The 23,611-nt window shown below is 52.3% G+C and overlaps 1 protein-coding gene across 2 annotated transcripts; it reads right to left on the reverse strand.

The window, feature by feature from the left end:
- Positions 1-747: 747 nt before the first annotated feature.
- LOC309620878 (myosin-13-like) lies at positions 748-7,363 on the reverse strand. Of its 2 annotated transcripts, XM_082377709.1 has the most exons (8): positions 6,917-7,353; positions 6,619-6,743; positions 5,533-5,841; positions 3,511-3,636; positions 3,028-3,201; positions 2,735-2,843; positions 2,079-2,174; positions 748-1,073 (listed from the first exon to the last, which is right to left on the reverse strand). In XM_082377709.1, the coding sequence occupies exons 2-6, from the start codon at positions 6,721-6,723 to the stop codon at positions 2,814-2,816; spliced, it is 744 nt and encodes a 247-aa protein (XP_082233835.1). In that variant the 5' UTR covers positions 6,724-6,743; positions 6,917-7,353; the 3' UTR covers positions 748-1,073; positions 2,079-2,174; positions 2,735-2,813. The 2 variants fall into 2 exon arrangements, with proteins under 2 accessions (XP_082233835.1, XP_082233836.1); XM_082377710.1 differs by lacking the exons at positions 748-1,073; positions 2,079-2,174; positions 2,735-2,843 and having other exon boundaries at positions 3,109-3,201; positions 3,431-3,636; positions 6,619-7,363.
- Between the last annotated feature and the right edge of the window lie 16,248 nt (positions 7,364-23,611).

Here is a 23,611-nt window from a genome sequence, read left to right on the forward strand (position 1 = left end):
CTGCCTGGAATACTCTTGCTTCCTTCAGGTCTCAGCTCAAATGTGTTTTTCTTAGGCCTTGCTTGACTCCTCTCTACATAGTACTAACTGCCTCCCTCTTACTTTTTTTATTTCTCATGAGCACTTACCTGACACGTTACGCAGCTTCTTATTTTTTTTGTAGATCTTTTTACAAAAATTTTATGTTGGAGTATAGTTGATTAACAATGATGTGTTAGTTACAGGTGTACATCAGAGTGATTCACTTATACCCATACAAGTATCCATTCTTTTTCAAATTCTTTTCCCGTTTAGGTTATTACAGAATACTGAGCCGAGTTCCCTGTGCTATACACTAGGTTCTTGTTGATTATCTATTTTAAATATAGTAGACACAGCTTCTTATTTGTTGACTGCCTTTCTTTCCTTGCAGAATATAAGTTCCCAGAGGGAGGGAACTATGCTTTGTTCACTGCTATTCCCATAGTACTGAGAGCAGGGCCCGGCGCATAGTAGATGCTCAGTAACCACCCGTGGAGTGGGTGCATGAGTGTGTCCTGTCTGAAGGCGTAACCTCAGTGAGTGGTTTCCTTAGCCAGTTGTAACAATCTAGAGAGACTTAATAAAATTACGTCCAGTAAAAGATAATTGTGTGTGTGTGTGTGTGGTGGAGCTGGAGATGGGAAAGGGGATGCGGGGTGGTGAGGGAGGTACAGATATTGAATGTTCCACAAAGCCATATATAATGTTAGAATAATAATAGCTAGGTGAGAACTGTGTTTGAGAATAAGTAATTTTGGAAGTAAATGAGTCTGGTTCAGTTTATCAGTTCACTGTAGTTTTTATTTATTCAACATGAAGAGAAAAACATCACAAAGCAAGTGACCCAAAATAGCACATTTTGTGCATTTCTTCAGCCCCTTGGCAGCATCAGGCAGATGTGTTCACTCTGCACTGACTTGTGTGTGAATCTTCCGGCTCTTCACCCGCAGCTTGTTGACCTGGGACTCGGCAATGTCAGCCCGTTCCTCGGCCTCCTCCAGCTCGTGCTGGAGCTTGCGGAATTTGGCAAGATTAGCATTGGATTGTTCCTCCTAAGAATAAAGTTGTGAGAGTTAGACTTTGTGGTTCTCATTGCACTTGTCACAAACAGGATTATTTCCTCAACTCAGATATTTCCTTCTTACGGTTTGTTTGTCATATCTGATTTCAAATCCAGACAGAACTTGTAACTTCAGTTACATTTTTTACTCTAAAGAATGAAAGAAGAAATAGTTTTGAAATGGAAGAGACGAGCTCATTATGTCAAACCCATGTATACGTGCAGTCTACTTACGATGTATGGACTGAGTGGAAAGGAGGAAGAGACCCATGTGCGCTCGCTCACAGAGGTTAGACAGTAAATGTAAGGTCAAATTCTGACTTTGGGAAAATCCCAGTTGAAGTGTTTTTGCCATATATTTTAACTCTGGTATACAGAGACGCTGCGGGTGGGGGGATGGGGATAGGAAGAAATTATGCCCTTTGTTGGTTGCACTTACTACCATTCGTGCCTCTCCCTTTCGTGTTCCCTTTTCTTACCTCTTACCCACTACATTGTGTCTGGAAGAGTGGGGAACAACCAGGAAAAGTGAAGCTGGAGAATCTCCCAACACATCCTAATTTGCTACAGCGAATGTGCAGGGATAAGTCCCTGCTGATGACAGTGGTAGTGAGGGAAGGAGTCAGCTGGGGTAAAAGATTTCTGTTTGGCTTTTGGGAACAATTGATTTTGTGCATTTCTAGAGGGAGAGGAATATTTATCCTGGTGTTAGATTTTCTGCTGGATATTCTTTGCAGCTATCAAGTAAGGTGGGTTATTTGGAATTTTCTTTTTTTCCCCCAACCCCTACAAATTGCTTAATAATAAAAATATCTCGTCTTGAGGTCTTATTCTATAATTAGGATTTGGGGGTAAATTCATATTTATATCCTCTCTCTTAAAATAAGAATGACATATTCTTACTTGGTCTCTTTCTTTCTCATTAACACATTCTCTTAATATACTTTCTACCCCCAACGAAGTTTCCTTCTTCCCTCAAGGGCTTAAAGATACTTACAGCCTCCTCAGCTTGTCTCTTGTATGATTTCACCTTTGCCTGTAATTTATCTACCAGGTCTTGCAGCCTGAGAACATTCTTGCGGTCTTCCTCAGTCTGGAAGTTTGAAAAAAATGGTCTGCATTGAATCCAACAAAATCAACCCACTACAGGTGGTGAAGTAAATCACTTTGATATGATGGCAGGTGGGCCTGGGGTAAATGTGGTCAACTCTGAGGCTTCCTTCATAGTATTAACAGTAGCCACTCTTGTTAAATGTCCACTGTGTGCAGGCACTATATTGGAGAGTTATACACGTCTCTAATCCTTACCTGCCTACTCTGGTGAGTAGATGTTTTTATTCTATTTTACAGGTGATGAATTAAGGTTGAGAGTGTTAGGTAACCTATCCGAGTTTAAAAAGTAAGAGGCCAAACTAGGACTAATACCAGTTTATCTGTCTTTGAAACCTGTATTCTTTCCTCACTTACACGATTTTCTAAAGGCCTTCCTGATTTTCCTAGCTTAGGAAAGGGTCTGTGATAGGTGATTGTGTCATTTGCCCCTTATGTATATCGAGTTAACATGTAGCTATTTGTGAGTACCACATAGTCACCAGGTTTTCAATTTCCCTTTGTGCAGGAAGTCTGGATATTCTAGAAAGCTCTTCCCCTTACCTGGTAGGTGAGTTCCTTTACTCTTCTCTCGTGTTTCCGCAAACCTTTAACAGCCTCAGCATTACGTTTCTGCTCACTTTCAACCTACCTCTCCTTCAAGCTCACGTACCTACAATCAAGAAAGATACTTATATAGTCAGTCTTGGGGGATGTTAATTAACTCAGGACCTACTGACGATATTGGGTGGCTGTCCCCAGCCACAGGATAAGGATGGGAGTCAATATACAAGAAGAGAGAAGGATCGGGGAGTGCCGTTTTCACTTTCCGGATTCAGAGAGATTGAGAGACCCACCCTGGCCTCCAGCTTCTGGATGTGCTTCTTGCCACCCTTCAGGGCCAGCTGCTCAGCCTCGTCCAGGCGGTGCTGCAGGTCCTTCACCGTCTGCTCCAGGTTCTTCTTCATCCGCTCCAGGTGGGCGCTGGTGTCCTGCTCCTTCTCTGTCAGCTCCTCGGCCATCATGGCCGCCTGGTTAAGTTCACAAGAGGCAGCAGTGGGCCACCCACCCCTCCTATGCGGGCACACGGAGGGTGCTGTGAGGCTGGTACTAGGCACGCTGATGCTTTCCTCCTTGCCGCAGCCACCGCTGATGCTGCATGGTTCCCCTCCCACTTTGCCTCTGCTGAGGCTCCGTCTCCTTCCGTCTCTCCAGGAAGCCACCACTGACTGAATGCAGGGGTGAGGAGAGGAAACCTACTTGCAGGTCCCAAAGGGGCGGCGTAGAAGCCCCTTTCTTATCTCCAGACAGCATCTCTGATAAGAAAGAATGGAGCGCACATGCGTGACGGCCTTCTTGGCCTTCTCCTCTGCATTTTTGGACTCCTGGATAGACTTCTCCACCTCTGCCTGGCATTGGGCTATGTCAGCTTCCAGTTTTTTCTTGGTATTTATCAGGCACGTGTTCTACAAGAAAAATTAGATAAGAGGTTCGGGCTACATTTGGACACTTACAACGATTGGAAGGGAGAGGGTTGGGTGGGGAAAGAAGTCAAGCTCAAGAACGTTCCATTTCTTATTTTTCACACAGGTGAAAAAAAATTAAAAAGACTTTCATTTTTGATAGACAGATATCCCAAAACAGGCCCGAGAATTGTACATAAAAGAATTGAGTAAATGATAAATGTGGACATTCAAATATTTGAGGAAGGATAAATTATTTAGTTAAAGGTGCTGGAACAAGGAAATGGTTGACATAACTATGTGAAATGAAAAATAATTCTCATGATCAAAACATTGTACAGAGTTGTTAGGATGATGACAAACGAGGAAACATTTGCAATGTGCATTACTGAAAAAATAGTTCCTTCCTTAATATGTAAAAAAGACAAATCATTAAGAAAAAAGGGCAAAAGTACAAATAGCTAAGACACACCAGAAGAAATACAAATAGCCAACAAATACGACAAAATGTTCCACCTCATTAGTAATCAAAGAAATAAGAATTTTTAAAATGAGGCATTTTCAACCATAAAATCGGTGAAGATTAAAAAAAAAAATAATAGCTAAGCACTCTCACTTATTTTCCCCATGGGAGTAAAAATTGGGACAACTTTGTTAAAGACCAATTTACAACATATCATAAATGTCTTTGCTGTTTTGACCATGAATATATACTTCCAGGAATTTACTTACTTTTAGGAATATGAAGGAAATAGTAATCATGGATATATGTGAAAATTTAGTTATGAAGAAGTTAGTCATACAATCTTCTAATCATAAAAATTTTTATTGGGAACAGTCTAAAAATATCCAACCGTAGAAGACTGATTAAATAAATGTGCCATAATACACAACTAAAATGGACTGCTTTTCTGCCATTAAAAAACTGTATCATAGAAAACTATTTTAAAATATAGAAATATGTTCGCAAGACGTTGTTAAATGAAAAAAAGTTGCAAAAAGATTGATCACGTTTACAAAAAATATCATATTTATGTATAGACACAAGAGCCTAGAATAGGAGATCCCAAAATGCTAACAATATGGTTGGTATTCTTCTAGTTTTTTGGCTAATTCAAAAAATAGTTTTTAAAGCAAGGAATTTTGGGGGAATTCCCTGGCAGTCCAGTGATTAGGGCTTTGTGTTTCCACCGCGCGGGGCGCGGGTTCAATCTCTGGTTGGGGAACTAAGATCCCGTATGCCATGTGGTGTGGTCCAAAAAAATAAGAAATGAAACAAGGAATTCTTGAACTTTCCTAAAAGTAATTATTTCCAAAGACAATCCTAATTTTCTAAGCTTGCAGCTTAAATGTTACTGCCTCTGTGAAGCCTTTTCCAGCCCTTTTATGCAATAATTTGTCATGCCTTGCTCTGATTTCCCCATGATCTTTTATCTTCAGATAAAAGAAAGCTCAGCAATCTGTCCATCTAGAGACCAAGTTATTCCAAGAACTAGGCCTAATGAAAGTTTGTCTTGACCGCTAGCCTGGAAGGAGCGGTGGGAACTCCTCTCCATCAAGCCTGGGTCCTGCCTGCCTCCAGGGTGGACCCAGAGTGGAGTGAGGATGGACACACGTGGGAGTGAAGGAGCTGCACGCGGTCGCTGGCCTCCAGCAGCTCGTGCTCCGCCAGCTTGCGGGTGCGCTCCGTCCGTGCCAGGGCCACCTTCCTCTCCTCCGGCTCCTCCAGCAAGAGGCCATTCCTGCGCTCCACGAGGGCCAGCTGCTCCTTGTGGTACTCGCTGCTCCTCAGGGTGTCATCCAGATGCAACTGGGAGTCGTTCACGAGAAACCAGTGGTGAGACCGGAGCCCAGGGCAGGCTGAGGTCCCGCCAGGTCCTCCAGGGGCCGTGCACTCACCTTGAGCTGGCTCTGGACTGAGCACAGGTATTTCTGGGTCTCTGCCACCTGGCGGTTGGAGTGGCCCAGCTGAATCTCCATCTCACTGAGGTCTCTCTCCATCTTCTTCTTCAGCCTCAGAGCAACATTCCGGCTCCAGATCTCAGCATCCAGCACGCTTTGCATGGCTTTTGTTGCCCGCTGGCTGTTTCTTTTCAGCTGCTCGATTTCTTCTTCCTTCTCAGTGATCTTGCGGTGAAGCTCAGATTTCAGCTGGTTCAACTCTAGCTGGACACGCAAAATCTTGCCCTCTTCATGCTTCAAGGAACCCTGATAAAAGTAAAGGAGTGATTGGGATTGCCGGGGGCAGCCACCTTCTTGAATGAGGTTTTTCATCCCCATTAGGATAAAAAGGGTATTATTAGGCTCATTTTACAAATAAATAGAACAGTACTCAAAAAGATCAAACAGTTTGCTCCCAAATTGTTACTAGTAATGAAACTAGAATTGAAGCTTTGTTGTTAACAATCTTATGTCTTGAGAAGGACAGAGCATCGTTTTCAATTAATAAAAATTTTGATTACTGTGTCTTTTTAAATAGTGACCATAAGTCAGGAGCCAACCTCTGCTCAAAAAAGACAGAGAAAGACAGAGGAATTGCTCTCCTGTTATCCTGCATAGTGCAAATTTCCCTAGACCCTCTTAAGCATCCGCCCCTCACTGGCCACAGCTGGTGATAGCATCAGGATCCTGCACTCTTTGGACCACACAGAATTCCCAGCAGCCAAAGATGACCTTGTATAACTCTCTGTTAAAACTAAGGGATTCTGAGCTGGCTCTCAGGATGTTTGGTGATTGAGTTCTTGCTTTCTGAGAGGAAGACGTTGAGGACATAATGAACAAGTTTATTTATTCAATAGGAGAAATACGATGGACTAGAGAACACTCATGAGGCGAGGCAGCAGAGAGCAGCTGGTCCCCCCCAGGGTGGGGGTGGGGCTGGATTCTTCCCATTGGAGCCCCAGTGCCTCCTGCAGGAAGGGCCCCTGGGGGTGGTCTAGTCCCCTTCCTCAGCGCCCCGCCCTCCTTCACTTCTCAGACAAGTGCCTCCACCTCTTCCAGGGCAGCCTGGAGGTCTGACTTTTCTTGCTGCACTCGCTTCCTGGTCTTCTCCAATTCCTGAAGATTCTTGCTCATTTCCGCAATCTGCATGGTTAAGTCGGAAATCTCTTCTGCAAAGCACAGGCTTGATTTAGGCTGTTTTCACAGGCTCTGTCTGATAGCACCGGCATTTGCCAGGGAATTTGGGGATTGGTGATTCATTCATGACCTTCATATAGGAGAGGACAAAGACAGGGAAACCTTTCGGGGGAGGTGTCGACAAGACACAGGTGTGTGGCCTCACCTGAAGATGCAGAGGGAGGAACAACAGAACACCTGTATGACCCTGAACCTTCACACGGTACACAAAAGGGTCACAGAGAGGACCGGGGGAGACTACTGTGGAGAAAACACATAGAATCATGGTCTCAGAAATAGAAGGGGCTTTAGAGGGCATTGGGTCTGGTCTAGTTTTGTAGGACAGCGGTCTGAGATCCTAAGGGATCTAGTGACAGGATCAAGGACACAAAGCCATGTAGAGACAGAATCCATGGAAGATATGTTCTGTAGAAGAGCACGGAGCTTAGCAGCCCAGCGAACCCTCTGTTCTCGAGAACAAGGCTTGACTGTGACTATGCCTTACATTGGGGAAGTTTGGGTCCCAGGGTAAAGTGAATAGATGTGAGGATTTTGTGGGGAATCGGGAAGGAGGAGGCTGTGGCCAAATGGGGGAGTGGTGGCCAGAAGAGAAGGGGGGCTGTCACACCCCTGTGACGGGAAGACAGCTGGGGGCTGTGACATACCTGTGATGGGGAGACAGTTGGGGGCAGTCACATACCTGTGATGTAGAGACGACTGGGGGCTGTCACATACCTGTGATGGGGAGAGAGTTGGGGGCTGTCAGGCACCTGTGGTGCAGAGACAGCTGGGGGCTGTCACATACCTGTGATTGGGAGACAGCTGGGGGCTGTGACTCACCGGTGATGGGGAGAGAGATGGGGACTGCCACCTACCTGTGATGGGGAGAGAGCTGGGGGCTGTCACGCACCTGTGATGTGGAGACAGCTTGGGGTTGTCACATACCAGTGATGGGTAGAGAGCTGAGGGCTGTCAACCAGATGAGAAGGGGAGAGGGCTGGGGGCTGTCACACACCTGTGATATGGAGACAGGTGGGGACGGTCACACACCTGTGATGTGGAGACAGCTGGGGGCTGTCACTCACCTGTGATGGGGAGAAAGTTGGGGGCTGACACATACCTGTGATGGGGAGAAAGTTGGGGGCTGTCAGGCACCTGTGATGGGGAGAGACCTGGGGGCTGTCACATACCTGTGATGCGGAGACAGCTGGTGTCTTTCAGATACCTGTGAAGTGGAGACAGTTGGGGGCTGACACATACCTGTGATGGGGAGAAAGTTGGGGGCTGTCAGGCACCTGTGACGAGGAGAGAGCTGAGGGCTGTCACATACCTGTGATGGGGAGAAAGCAGGGGGCTGTCACTCACTTGTGATAGGGAGAGACCTGGGGGCAGTCGCACACCTGTGATGGGAGAGAGCTGGGGGCTGTCACTCACCTGTGCTGGGGAGAGAGCAGGGGGCTGTCACACACCTCTGATGGGAAGAGAGCTAGTGGTTGTCACATACCTGTGATGTGGAGACAATGGGGGCTGTCACATACCTGTGATGGGGAGAAAGTTGGGGGCTGTCAGGCTCCTGTGATGCGGAGACAGCTGGGGGCTGTCAGGTACCTGTGATGGGGAGAGACCTGGTTGTTGTCACTCACCTGTGATGTGGAGAGAGCAGGGGGCTGTCACACACCTGTGATGGGGAGAGAGATGGGGACTGTCACATACCTGAGTCCCTGAGACAGTTGGGGGTTGTCACATACCTGTGATGGGGAGAGAGCTGGAGGCTGCCACTCACCTGTGATGGGGAGGGAACTGGGGGCTGTCACTCACCTGTAATGGGGAGAGAGAGGGGGTCTCTCACTCACCAGGGATGGGGAGAGAGCTGGGTGCTGTCACCCACCTGTGAATGGAAGAGAGCTGGGCATTGTCACGCACCTGTGATATGGAGACAACTGGGGAAGGTCACACACCTGTGATGGGGAGAGAGCTTGGGGTTGTCACATAACAGTTATGTGGAGAGAGCTGGGGGCTGTCACCTATAATGGGGAGACAGCTGGGGGCTGTCATATACCTGTGATGTGGAGACAGCTGGGGCCTGTCATATACCTGTGATGGGGAGACAGCTGGGGGCTGGCACTCACCTGTGATGGGGAGAGAGCTGTGGGCTGTCACATACCTGTGAGGCGGAGACAGCTGGGGGTTTTCACAAACCTGTGATAGGGAGAGAGTTGGGGCCTGTCTGGCACCTGTGATGCGGAGACCGCTGGGGGCTGTCACATACCTGTGATGGGGAGAGAGCTGGAGCCTGTGAGACACCTGTGATGAGGAGAGATTTTGGGGCTGTCACTCACCTGTGATGGGGAGAGAGCTGGCGTCTGTCACACACTTGTGATGGGGAGAGAGATGGGGACTGTCACATACCTGTGATGTGGAGACAGCTGGGCGCTGTCACATACCTGTAATGTGAAGAGAGCTGGGGGCTGTCACTCATCTGTAATGGGGAGAGAGATGGGAGCTGTCACACACCTGTGTTGCGGAGAGAGCTGGGGACTGTCACTCACCTGTAATGGGGAAAGAGCTGGGGTCTGTCACTCACCTGTGATGGGGAGGGAGCTGGGGACTGTCCCATACCTGTGATTGGGAGAGTGATGGGGACTGTCACATACCTGTGATGCTGAGGCAGCTGGGGCTGTCACATACCTGTGATGTGGAGAGAGCTGGGGGCTGTTATTCACCTGTGATGGGAAGAGAGCTGGGGGCTGTCAATCACCTGTGATGTGGAGAGAGCTGGAGACTGTCAAACACCTATGATGGGGAGAGAGCTGGGGGCTGTCACATACCTGTGATGGGGAGAGAGCTGGGGTCTGTCATTCACCTGTGATCGGGAGAGGACTTGTTTCTGTCACCCACCTGTGAAGGGGAGAGACCTGGGGGCTTTCACGCACCTGTGATATGGAGACAGCTGGGGACGGTCACACACCTGTGATGGAGAGAGAGCTTGGCGCTGTCAAATACCTGTGATGTGGAGACAGCTGGGGGCTATCATATACCTGTAATGGGGAGAGAGCTGAGGGCAGTAACATACCTGTGATGTGGAGACAGCTGGGGGCTGTCACATACCTATGATCGGGAGAGAGTTGGGGGCTGTCAGGCACCTGTGATGAAGAGAGAGCTTGGGACTATCACATACTTGTGATGGAGAGACATCTGGGTGCCGTCACTCACCTGTGATGGGGAGAAAGCTGGGGGTTGTCACACACATGTAATGGGGAGAGAGATGGGGACTGTCACATACCTGTGATGATGAGACAGCTGTGTGCTGTCACATAGCTGTGATGCGGAGAGAGCTGGGAGCTGTCACACACCTGTGCAGGGGAGAGATCTGGGGGTGTCACACACCTGTGATGGGGAGAGGGATGGGGGCTGTGAAACACCTGTGATGGTAAGAGAGCTGGAGGCTGTCATATACCTGTGATGGGGAACACCTGGAGGCTGTCACTCACCTGTGATGGGGAGAAAGCTGGGGTCTGTCACATACGTGAGATGTGGAGACAGTTGAGTGCTGTCACATACCTGAGATAGGGAGAGAGCTGGGGGTTGTCACATACCTGTGATGGGGAGAGAGCTGGGGGTTGTCACATACCTGAGATGGGGAGAGTTGGGGCCTGTCAGGCACATGTGATGCGGAGACAGCTGTGGGCTGTCACATACCTGTGATGCGTAGAGAATTGAGGGCTGTCCAGCACTTGTGATGCGAAAAAATCAGGGGGCCGTCACATACCTGTAATGTGGAGACATGTGGAGGCTATCACATACTTGTTATGGGGAGAGAGTTGAGGGATGTCAGGCACCTGAGATGCGGGGACAGCTGGGGGCTGTCATATACCTGTGATGGGGAGAGAGCTGGGGGTTTACAATCACCTGAAATGGGGAGAGAGCTGGGGTCTGTCACACACCTGTAATGGGGAAAGCGATGGGGACTCTCAAACTCCTGTGATGGGGAGAGACCTTGGGGCTGTCAGATACCTGTGATGCGGAGACAGCTGGTGTCTTTCACATACCTGTGATGTGGAGATAGCTGGGGGTTGACACATACCTGTGATGGGAAGAAAGTTGGTGGCTGTCACACACCTGTGAATGGGAGAGAGCTGGGCGTTGTCACTCACCTGAGATATGGAGACACCTGGGGACGGTCACACACCTGTGATGGAGAGAGAGCTGGGGTCTGTCACCAACTTGTGAAGGGCAGAGAGCTGGGGGCTTTCACACACCTGTGATATGGAGACAGCTGGGGGCTGTCACATACCTGTGATGCGGAGACAGCTATTTGCTGTCTCATACTTGTGATGTGGAGACACCTTGGGGCTGTCACATACCTGTGATGGGGAGAGAGCTAGGGGCTGTCACTCACCTGTGATGGGGAGAGAGATGTGGGCTGTCACACACCTGTGATGGGGAGAGAGATGGGAACTGTCAAACACCAGTGATGGGAAGAGAGGTGGGGGCTGACAAATACCTGTGATGTGGAGACTGCTGGGGCCTTTCACATACATGTGATGGGGACAGAGTTGGGGGCTCTCAGGCACCTGTGATGAAGAGACAGCTGGGAGCTGTCACAAACCTGTGATGGGGAGAGAACTGGGGGCTGTCACTCACCTGTGATGGGGAGAGAGCTGGGGGCTGTCACTCACCTGTGATGGGGAGAGAGCTGGGGGCTGTCACTCACCTGTAATGAGGAGAGAGATGGGGGCTGCCTCTCACCTGTGATAGGGAGAGAGCTGGGGGCTGTCACCCACCTGTGAACGGGAGAGAGCTGAGCGTTGTCACTCACCTGTGATATGGAGACAGCTGGGGACGGTCAAACACCTATGATGGGGAGAGAGCTTGGGGTTGTCACATACCTGTGATATGGAGAGAGCTGTGGTCTATCACATACCTATAATGGGGAGACAGTTGGGGTCTGTGACATACCTGTGATGGGGAGAGAGTTGGAGGCTGTCACGCACCTGTGAGGCGGAGACAGCTGTGGATTGTCACATACCTATCATGGGGAGAGAGCTGGGGCAGTCTCTCCCCTGTGATGGGGAGAGAGCTGGGGCCTGTCACATACCTGTGATTCGGAGAGAGCTGGTGGCTGTCACATACCTGTGATGTGGAGTCAGGTGGCGGCTGTAACATTCCAGTGATGGGGAGAGAGCTGGGGGCTTTTACTCACCCTGTGGTTGGAAGAGAGATGGGGGCTGTCATTCACCTGTGATGGGGAGAGAGCTGGGGTCTGTCACATATCTGTGATGGGGACAGAGCTGGGGGCTGTCACATACCTGGAATGGGGAGAGAGTTAGGGATTGTCACATAGTTGTAATGCTGAGACAGCTGAGGGATGTCACACACTGGTGATGGGGGGAGAGATGGGGGCTGTCACTCACCTGTAATGGGGAGAGAGCTGTGGGCTGTCACACACCTGTGATGGGGAGAGAGATGGGGGCTGTCACATACCTGTGATTGGCAGAGAGTTGGGGGCTGTCGATCACCAGTGATGCGGAGTCAGCTGCGGGCTCTCACATACCTGTGATCTGGAGAGAGTTGTGGGCTTTCATTAACCTGTTATAGAGAGAGAGCTCGGGTCTCTCACACACCTGTAATGGGGAGATAGCAGGGGGCTGTCTCTCACCTGTGATGGGGAGAGAGCTGTGGCATGTCGCTCACCTGTGATGGGGAGAGAGCTGGGGGCTGTCACACACCTGGAAGGGGAGAGAGATGGGGACTGTCAAACACCTGTGATGGGGAGAGAGCTGGGACTCACACATACTTGTGATGCGGAGACATGTAGTGGCTGTCACATACCTGTGATGTGGAGATACTGGTGTCTGTCACATACCTGTGATGGGGAGAGTGTTGGGGGCTGTCAGGCACCTATGATGTGGAGACACCTGGTGGCTGTCACATACCTGTGATGGGGAAAGAACTGAGGGCTTACAATGACCTGTGATGGGGAGAGAGCTGGGATCTCTTACTCACCTGAAATGGGGAGAGAGCTGGGGTCTGTCACACACCTGTGATGGGGAAAGAGATGGGGACTGTCAAACACCTGTGATGGGGAGAGACCTGGGGTCTGTAAGATACCTGTGATGCAGAGACTACTGGTGTCTTTCACATACCTGTGATGTAGAGACGACTGGGGATTGACACATACCTGTGATGGGGAGAAAGCTGGGACCTATCACTCACCTGTGATGGGGAGAGAGCTGGGGTCTGTCGCACACCAGTGATGGGGAGAGAGCTGGGGGTTGTCACTCACCTGTGATGGGGAGAGAGCTGGGGCTCACACATACCTGTGATGCGTAGACAGCTAGTGGTTGTCACATACCTGTGATGTGGAGACAATGGGCGTTCTGACATACCTATGATGGGGAGAGAGGTGGGGGCTGTTAGGCTCCTGTGATGTGGAGACAGCTGGGGGCTCTCAAATACCTGTGATGGGGAGAGAGCTGGGAGCTGTCACTCACCTGTGATGGGGAGAGAGCTGGTGGCTGTCACACACCTGTGAATGGGAGAGAGCTGGGCATTGTCACTCACCTGTGATATGGAGACACCTGGGGACGGTCACACACCTGTGATGGGGAGAGAGCTGGTAGCTGTCACTCACTTGTGATGGGGAGAGAGATGGGGGCTGTCACATACATGTGTTGGAGCGATACATAGGGGCTGTCACCCACCTGTGAAAGGGAGAGAGCTGGGGGCTTTCACGCACCTGTTATATGGAGACAGCTGGGGATGGTCACACACCTGTGATCGGGAGAGCGCTGGGGGCTGTCACTCACTTGTGATGAGGAGAGAGCTGGGGGCTCACACATACCTATGATACAGAGACAGCTAGTGGTTGTTACATCCCTTTGATGTGGAGACAATGGCGGTTGTGACATACCTGTGATAGGTAGAGAGTTGGGGGCTGTTAGGCTCCTGTGATGCGGAGACAGATGGGGGCTCTCAGATACCTGTGATGGGGAGAGAGCTGGGATTTCTTACTCACCTGAAATGGGGAGAGAGCTGGGGCCTGTCACACACCTCTGATGGGGAAAATGATGGGGACTGTCAGATACCTGTGATGCGGAGACAGCTGGTGTCTTTCACATACCTGTGATGCGGAGAGAGCTGTGGGCTGTCTCATACCTGTGATGGGGAGAGAGCTGGGGGCCGTCACTCACCAGTGATGGAGAAAAAGCTGGGGGATATCACACACCTGTGATGGGGAGAGAGCTTGGGATTGTCACGCACCTGTGATGGGGAGAGAGATGGGGATTGTAACTTACTTGTAATTCTAAGACAGCTGGGGTCTGTCACACTGCTGTGATTGGGAGAGAGCTGGGGGCTGTCACTCACCGGGGATGGGGAGATAGCTGGGGGATGTCACACACCTGTGAATTGAAGGGAGCTTGGGGCTGTCACTCACTCGTGAAGGGGAAAGAGATGGGGACTGGCAAACACTTCTGATGGGGAGAGTGCTGGGGCCAGTCACATACCTGTGATGCGGAGTCAGGTAGTTGCTGTCACATACTTGTGATGTGGAGACAGCTGGGGGTGTCACAAACCTGTGATGGGGAGAGAGCTGGGGGGATCACTCACCTGTGATGGAGAGAGAGCTGGGGGCTTCACACACCTGTGATGGGTAGAGAGCTGGGGGCTGTAACTCACCTGTGATGGGGAGAGAGCTGGTGTGTTTCACATACCTGTGATGTGGAGACAGCTCGGGGTTGACACATACCTGTGATGGGGAGAAAGTTGGGGGCTGTCAGGCTCCTGTGATGCGGAATCAGCTGGGGGCTGTCACATACCTGTGATGGGGAGAAAGCTGGGGCCTATCACTCACCTCTGATGCGGAGAGAGCTGGGCATGTCGCACACCTGTGATGGGGAGAGAGCTGGGGGTTGTCACTCCCCTATGATGGGGAGAGAGCTGGGGCTCACACATACCTGTGATGTGTAGACAGCTAGTGGTTGTCACATACCTGTGATGTGGAGACAATGGGCGTTGTGACATAACTATGATGGGGAGAGAGTTGGGGGCTGTTAGGCTCCTTTGATGCGGAGATAGCTAGGGGCTCTCAGACACTGTGATGGGGAGAGAGCTGGGTGCTGTCACTCACCTGTGATGGGGCGAGAGCTGGTTGCTGTCACACACCTGTGAATGGGAGAGAGCTGGGCATTGTCACTCACCTGTGATATGGAGACACATGGGGATGGTCACACACCTGTGATAGAGAGAGAGCTGGGGGCTGTCACTCACTTGTGATGGGGAGAGAGATGGGGGCTGTCACATACATGTGTTGGAGCGATAGCTAGGGGCCGTCACCCACCTGTGAAAGGGAGAGAGCTGGGGGCTTTCACGCACCTGTGATATGGAGACGGCTGGGGACGGTCACACACCTGTGATGGGGAGAGAGCTGGGGGCTGTCACTCACTTGTGATGGGGAGAGAGATGGGGGCTGTGAATCAACTGTGATGGGGCGAGAGCTGGGGGATGTCACCCACCTGTGATATGGAGACAGCTGGGGATGGCAACACACCTGTGATGAGGAGAGAGCTTGGTGTTGTCACATACCTATGATGTGGCGACAGCTGGGGGTTCTCACATACCTGTGATGAGGAGAGACTTGGGGTTTGTCAGGCACCTGTGATGCGGAGACCTCTGGGGGCTGTCACATACCTGTTATGGGGAGAGATCTGGGGGCTGTATCTCACCGGTGATTGGGAGAGAGCTGGGGGATGTCACACACCTGTGATGGGGAGAGAGATGGGGATTGTCACTTACTTGTAATTCTAAGACAGCTGGGGGCTGTCACACTGCTGTGATTGGGAGAGAGCTGGGGGCTGTCTCTCACCGGGGATGGGGAGAGAGCTGTGGGATGTCACACACCTGTGATGGAAAGGGAGCTTGGGGCTCTCACTCACTTGTGAAGGGGAAAGAGATGGGGACTGTCAAACACTTCTGATGGTGAGAGTGCTGGGGCAAGTCACATACATGTCATGCGGAGTCAGGTAGTTGCTGTCACATACTTGTGATGTGGAGACAGCTGGGGGCTGTCACATACCTGTGATGCAGATAGAGCTGGTGGCTGTCACATACCTGTGATGTGGAGACAGCTTGCGGCTGTAACATACCTGTGATGGGGAGAGAGTTGGGAGCTGTCAGGCACCTTTGATGCGGAGACAGCTGGGGGCTGTCACATACTTGTGATGGGGAGACAGCCGCGGGCCGTCACTCACCTGTGATGGGGAGAGTGCTGGGGGCTGTCACACACCTGTGATGGGGAGAGAGATGGGGACTGTCACATACCTGTGAGGCGGAGACAGCTGGGGGTTGTCACACACCTGTGATGGGGAGAGAGTTGGGTCCTGTCAGGCACTTGTGATGCGGAGAGAGCTGGGGACTGTCACATACCTGTGATGTGGAGACAGCTGGGGCCTGTCATATACCTGTGATGGGGAGAGAGCTGGGGGCTATCACTCACCTGTGATGGGGAAAGAGCTGGGGGCTGTCACACACCTGTGATGCGGAGAGAGCTGGGGATTGTCACATACTTGTAATGCTGAGACAGCTGGGGACTCTCAAACACCTCTGATGGGGAGAGAGCTTGGGGTTGCCCCATACCTGTGATGTGGAGACAGCTGGGGGCTGTCACATACATAAATGGGGAGACAACTGGGGGCAGTCACATACCTGTGATGTGGAGACAGCTGGGGCCTGTCAAATACTTGTGATGAGGAGAGAGTTGGGGGCTGTCACATACTTGTGATGCAGAGAGAGCTGGGAGCTGTCACACACCTGTGATGGGGAGAGAGTTGGGGATTGTCACATATTTGTAATGCTGAGACAGCTGGGGGCTGTCACACACCGGTGATGGGGGTAGAGCTGGGGGCTGTCACTCACCGGTGATGGAGAGAGAGATGGGGACTGTCACATACCTGTTATGCTGAGACAGCTGGGGGCTGTCACATACCTGTGATGGGGAGAGAGCTGGGGGCTGTCACATACCTGTGATGTGGAGACAGGTGGGGGCTGTCACATACCTGTGATGGGGAGAGAGCTGGGGGCTGTCTCTCACCTGTGATGGGGAGAGAGCTGGGGGCTGTCATCCACCTGTGAAGGGGAGAGAGCAGGGCGTTGTCACTCACCTGTGATATGAAGACAGCTGGGGACGGTCAAACACCTATGATGGGGAGAGAGCTTGGGTTTGTCACATACCTGTGATATAGAGACAGCTGTGGTCTATCACATACCTATAATGGGGAGACAGCTGGGGGCTGTGACATACCTGTGATGGGGAGAGAGTAGGTGGCTGTCACGCACCTGTGATATAGAGACAGCTGGGGACGGTCACACAACTGTGATGGGGTGAGAGCTGGTGGCTGTCACTCACTTGTGATGGGGAGAGAGATGGGGGCTGTCAATCAACTGTGATGGGGCGAGAGCTGGGGGCTGTCATCCACCTGTGAAGGGAAAAGAGCTGGGGCTTTCTTGCACCTGTGATATGGAGACAGCTGGGGATGGTCACACACCTGTGACGAGGAGAGAGCTTGGCGTTGTCACATACCTGTGATGTGGAGACAGCTGGGGGCTGTCACATACCTGTGATGGGGCGAGACTTGGGGTTTGTCATGCACCTGTGATGCGGAGACAGCTGGGGGCTGTCACATACCTGTGATGGGGAGAGAGCTGGGGGCTGTAACTCACCGGTGATGGGGAGAGAGCTGTGGGATGTCACACACCTGTGATGGGGAGAGAGCTTGGGGTTGTCACACACATGTGATGGGGAGAGAGATGGGGATTGTCACTTACTTGTAATGCTAAGACAGATGGGGGCTGTCACACTGCTGTGATTGGGGGACACCTGGGGGCTGTCACTCACCGGGGATGGGGAGAGAGCTGGGTGCTCACACATACCTATGATGCAGAGACAGCTAGTGTTTGTCACATCCCTGTGATGTGGAGACAATGGGGGTTGTGACATACCTGTGATGGGGAGAGAGTTGGGGGCTGTTAGGATCCTGTGATGCGGAGAAAGATGGGGTCTCTCATATACCTGTGATGAGGAGAGAGCTGGGATCTCTTGTTCACTTGAAATGGGGAGAGAGCTGGGGTCTGTCACACACCTGTGATGGGGAAAGAGATGGGGACTGTCAAACACCTGTGATGGGGAGACACCTGTAGGCTGTCAGATACCTGTGATGCGGAGACAGCTGGTGTGTTTCACATACCTGTGATGTGGAGACAGCTGGGGGTTGACACATACCTGTGAAGGGGAGAAAGTTGGGGGCTGTCAGGCTCCTGTGATGCGGAATCAGGTGGGCGCTGTCACGTTCCTGTGATGGGGCGAAAGCTGGGGTCTATCACTCACCTGTGATGGGGAGAGAGCTGGGATCTGTCGCACACCTGTGATGTGGAGAGAGCTGGGGCTCACACATACCTGTGATGCGTAGACACCTATTGGTTGTCACATACCTGTGATGTGGAGACAATGGGCGTTGTGACATAACTGTGATGGGGAAAGAGTTGGGGGCTGTTAGGCTCCTGTGATGCGGAGACAGCTCGGGGCTCTCAGATACCTGTGATGGGGAGAGAGCTGGGGGCTGTCACTCACCTGTGATGGGGAGAGAGCTGGTGGCTGTCACACACCTGTGAATGGGAGAGAGCTGGGCATTGTCACTCACCTGTGATTTGGAGACACCTGGGGACGGTCACACACCTGTGATGGGGAGAGAGCTGGGGGCTGTCACTCACTTGTGATGGGGAGAGAGATGGGGGCTGTCACATACATGTTGTGGAGCGATAGCTAGGGGCCGTCACCCACCTGTGAAAGGGAGAGAGCTGGGGGCTTTCACGCACCTGTGATATGGAGACAGTTGGGGTCATTCACACACCTGTGATGGGGAGAGAGCTGGGGGCTGTCACTCACTTGTGATGGGGAGAGAGATGGGGGCTGTGAATCAACTGTGATGGGGCGAGAGCTGGGGGCTGTCACCCACCTGTGAAGGGGAAAGAGCTGGGGGCTTTCACGCACCTGTAATATGGAGACAGCTGGGGATGGTCACACACCTGTGATGAGGAGAGAGCTTGGCGTTGTCACATACCTATGATGTGGCGACAGCTGGGGGTTCTCACATACCTTGATGGGGAGAGACTTGGGGTTTGTCAGGCACCTCTGATGCGGGAACAGCTGGGGGCTGTCACATACCAGTGATGGGGAGAGAGCTGGGGGATGTAACTCACTGGTGATGGGGAGAGAGATGGGGGATGTCACACACCTGTGATGGGGAGAGACCTTGGGGTTGTCACACACCTGTGATGGGGAGAGAGATGGGGATTGTCACTTAATTGTAATTCTAAGAGAGCTGGGGGCTGTCACACTGCTGTGATTGGGAGAGAGCTGGGGGCTGTCACTCACCGGGGATGGGGAGAGAGCTGGGGGCTGTCACTCACCGGTGATGGGGAGAGAGATGGGGACTGTCACATACCTGTTATGCTGAGACAGCTGGGGGCTGTCACATACCTGTGATGGGGAGAGAGCTGAGGGCTGTCACTCACCTGTGTTCAGGAGAGAGCTTGGGGCTGTCACCCACCTGTGATATTGAGACAACTGGGGACGGTCACACACCTGTGATGGGGAGAGAGCTTGGCTTTGTCACATACCTGTGATGTGGAGACTGCTGGGGGCTATCATATACTTGTAATTGGGAGAGGGCTGGGGGCCGTCACTCACCTGTGATGGGGAGACAGCTTCTGGCTGTCACACACCTGTGATGGGGAGAGAGATGGGGACTGTCACATACCTGTGATGCTGTTACAGCTGGGGGCTGTCACATACTTGTGATGGGGAGAGAGCTAAGGGCTGTTACTCACCTGAGATGGGAAGAGAGATGGGGTATGTCAATCACCTGTGATGGGGAGAGAGCTGGGGCTGTCACGCACCTGTGATATGGAGACAGCTGGGCTCGGTCACACACCTGTGATGGGGAGAGAGTTGGGGTCTGCCAGGCACCTATTATGCGGTGACACCTGGGGTCTGTCAACTACCTCTGATGGGGAGAGAGCTGGGGGGTGTCACTCACCTGTGATGGGGAGAGAGCTCGGGGCTGTCACCCACCTGTGAAGGGAAGAGAGCTGGGCGTTGTCATGCACCTGTGATATGGAGATAGATGCGGACGGTCACACACCTGTGATGGAGGGAGAGCTGGGGGCTGTCACACACCTGTGATGGCGCGGGAGATGGGGCCTGTCAAACACCTGTGATGGGGAGAGAGCTGGGGGCTGTCACACACATGTGATGTGGAGAGAGCTGGGGGTGTCACTTACCTGAGATCGGGAGAGAGCTGGGGGCTGTCACACACCTGTGAAGGGGAAGGGATGGGGACTGTCACTCCCCTGTGATGGGGAGAGAGCTGGGGACTGACACACCTGTGATGGGGAGAGAGCTGGGGGCTGTCACTCACCTCTAATGGGGAGAGAGCTCGCGGCTATCACACACCTGTGATGGGGAAAGACATGCGGACTGTCAAACACCTGTGATGGGGAGAGACCTGGGGGCTGTCACATACCTGTGATGCGGAGACAGCTGGTGTCTTTCACATACCTGTGATGTGGAGACAGCTAAGGGCTAACACATACCTGTGATGGGGAGAAATTTGGGTACTTTCAGGCATCTGTGATATGGAGACAGCTGGGAGTTGTCACATACCTGTGATTGGGAGAAAGCTGGGGTCTGCCACTCACCTATGATGTGGAGAGAGCTGGTGGCTATCACACAGCTTTGATGGGGAGAGAGATGGGGACTGTCACATACCGGTGACACTGAGACAGCTGGGGGCTGTCACATAACTGTGACGGGTAGAGCTGGGGGCCGCCACTCACCTGTGATGGGGAGAGAGCTGGGGGCTGTCACTCACCGGTGATGGGGAGAGAGATGGGGGATGTCACACACCTGTGAAGGGGAAGGGATGGGGACTGTCACTCCCCTGTGATGGGGAGAGAGCTGGGGACTGACACACCTGTGATGGGGAGAGGACTGGGGGCTGTCACATACCTGTAATGTGGAGACAGCTAAGGGCTAACAAATACCTGTGATGGGGAGAAAGTTGGGTGCTGTCAGGCATCTGTGATGTGGAGACAGCTGGGAGTTGTCACATACCTGTGATTGGGAGAAAGCTGGGGTCTGTCACTCACCTATGATGTGGAGAGAGCTGGGGGCTATCACACAGCTTTGATGGGGAGAGAGATGGGGACTGTCACATACCTGTGACGCTGAGACAGCTGGGGGCTGTCACATAACTGTGACGGGTAGAGCTGGGGGCCGCCACTCACCTGTGATGGGGAGAGAGCTGGGGGCTGTCACTCACCTGTAATGAGGAGAGAAATGGGGGCTGTCTCTCACCTGTGATGGGGAGAGAGCTGTGGGCTGTCACCCACCTGTGAAGGGGAGAGAGCTGGGCGTTGTCACTCACCTGTGATATGGAGACAGCTGGGGATGGTCAAACACCTATGATGGGGAGAGAGCTTGGGTTTGTCACATACCTGTGATATAGAGACAGCTGTGGTCTATCACATACCTATCATGGGGAGACAGCTGGGGGCTGTGACATACCTGTGATGTGGAGAGAGTAGGAGGCTGTCACGCACCTGTGATATAGAGACAGCTGGGGACGGTCACACAACTGTGATGGGGAGAGAGCTGGTGGCTGTCACTCACTTGTGATGGGGAGAGAGATGGGGGCTGTCAATCAACTGTGATGGGGCGAGAGCTGGGGGCTGTCACCCACCTGTGAAGGGGAAAGAGCTGGGGCTTTCTCGCACCTGTGATATGGAGACAGCTGGGGATGGTCACAAACCTGTGATGTGGAGAGAGCTTGGCGTTGTCACATACCTGTGATGTGGAGACAGCTGGGGGCTGTCACATACCTGTGATGGGGAGAGACTTGGGGTTTGTCAGGCACCTGTGATGCGGAGACAGCTGGGGGCTGTCACATACCTGTGATGGGGAGAGAGCTGGGGGCTGTTACTCATCGGTGATGGGGAGAGAGCTGTGGGATGTCACACACCTGTGATGGGGAGAGAGCTTGGGTTTGTCACGCACCTGTGATGGGGAGAGAGATTGGGATTGTCACTTACTTGTAATGCTAAGACAGCTGGGGGCTGTCACACTGCTGTGATTGGGAGAGAGCTGGGGGCTGTCACTCACCGGGGATGGGGAGAGAGCTGGGGCTAACACATACCTATGATGCAGAGACAGCTAGTGGTTGTCACATCCCTGTGATGTGGAGACAATGGGGGTTGTGGCATACCTGTGATGGGGAGTGAGTTGGGGTCTGTTAAGCTCCTATGATGCGGAGACACCTGGGGGATGTCACATACCTGTGATGGGGAGAGAGCTGCGGACTGTCAAACACCTATGATGGGGAGAGAGCTGGGGGCTGTCACTCACCTGTGATGTGGAGACTGCTGGTGGCTGTCACATACCTGTGATGGGGAGAGAGCTGGAGGCTGTCACTCACCTGTGGTGGGAAAAGAGCTGGGGGCTGTCACACACCTGTGATGGGGAGAGAGTTGGGGATTGTCACATACTTGTAATGCTGAGACAGCTGGGGGCTGTCACACATCGGTGATGGGGGTAGAGCTGGGGGCTGTCACTAACCGGTGATGGGGAGAGTGATGGGGACTGTCACATACCTATTATGCTGAGACAGCTGGGGGCTGTCACATACCTGTGATGGGGAGAGAGCTGGGGGCTGTCACTCACCTGTGATCAGGAGAGAGCTTGGGGCTGTCACCCACCTGTGAAGGGGAGAGAGCTTGGGGCTTTCACGCACCTGTGATATGGAGACAACTGGGGACGGTCACACACCTGTGATGGGGAGAGAGCTTGGCATTGTCACATACCTGTGGTGTGGAGACTGCTGGGGGCTATCATATACCTGTAATTGGGAGAGTGTTGGGGGCCGTCACTCACCTGTGATGGGGAGACAGCTTCTGGCTGTCACACACCTGTGATGGGGAGAGAGATGGGGACTGTCACATACCTGTGATGCTGTTACAGCTGGGGGCTGTCACATACGTGTGATGGGGAGAGAGCTGAGGGCTGTTACTCACCTAAGATGGGAAGAGAGATGGGGTATGTCGATCATCTGTGATGGGGAGAGAGCTGGGGGCTGTCACTCAACTGTCATGGGGAGAGAGATGGGGGCTGTCCCTCACCTGTGATGTGGAGAGAGCTGGGGGCTGTCACATACCAGTGATGGGGAGAGAGCTCGGGACTGTCACGCACCTGTGATGCGGACACAGCTAGAGGCTGTCACATACCTGTGCTGGGGAGAGAGTTGGGGGCTGTCAGGCACTTGTGATCCGGAGACAGCTGGGGGCTGTCACATACCTGTGATGGGGAGAGTGCTGGGGGCTGTCACTCACCTGTGATGGGTAGAGAGCTGGTGGCTGTCACATCCCTGTGATGTGGAGACAGGTGGAGGCTGTCACATACCTGTGAAGGGGAGAGTGCTGGGGTCTGTCACGCAACTGTGATGGGGAGAGTGTGGGGGGCTGACATGTAACTGTGATGCGGTGACAGCTTTGGGCTGTCAAATATCTCTGATGGGGATAGTGCTGGGGGCTCTCACGCATGGGTGATGGGAAGAGAGCTCGGGGTTGTCACACACCTGTGATGGGGAGAGAGCTGGGTGCTGTCACTCACTTTTCAAGGCGAGAGAGCTGGGGCTTTCACACACGTGTGATGGGGAGAGAGATGGGGACTCTCAAACACCTGTGATGGGGAGAGAGCTGGGGGCTGTCACCCACGTGTGATGGGGAGAGAGCTGGGGGCTGTCACATACCT

The sequence above is a fragment of the Balaenoptera borealis genome (assembly GCF_965194805.1).
Source record: "Balaenoptera borealis genome assembly, chromosome: X".
Classification (NCBI taxonomy): Eukaryota; Metazoa; Chordata; class Mammalia; order Artiodactyla; family Balaenopteridae; genus Balaenoptera; species Balaenoptera borealis.

Bases quoted from the DNA above. Each gene is read 5' to 3' on its own strand.
- LOC309620878 (XM_082377709.1), bottom strand. From the start codon at position 6,723: ATGCAGATTGCGGAAATGAGCAAGAATCTTCAGGAATTGGAGAAGACC. The intron at 3,637-5,532 runs GTGAGTGCACGG...TTTTTCTTGTAG, and splicing joins CAGTCCAGAGCCAGCTCAAG to AACACGTGCCTGATAAATAC. The intron at 2,844-3,027 runs GTGGGTCTCTCA...TCTTGATTGTAG, and splicing joins TCCAGAAGCTGGAGGCCAGG to GTACGTGAGCTTGAAGGAGA.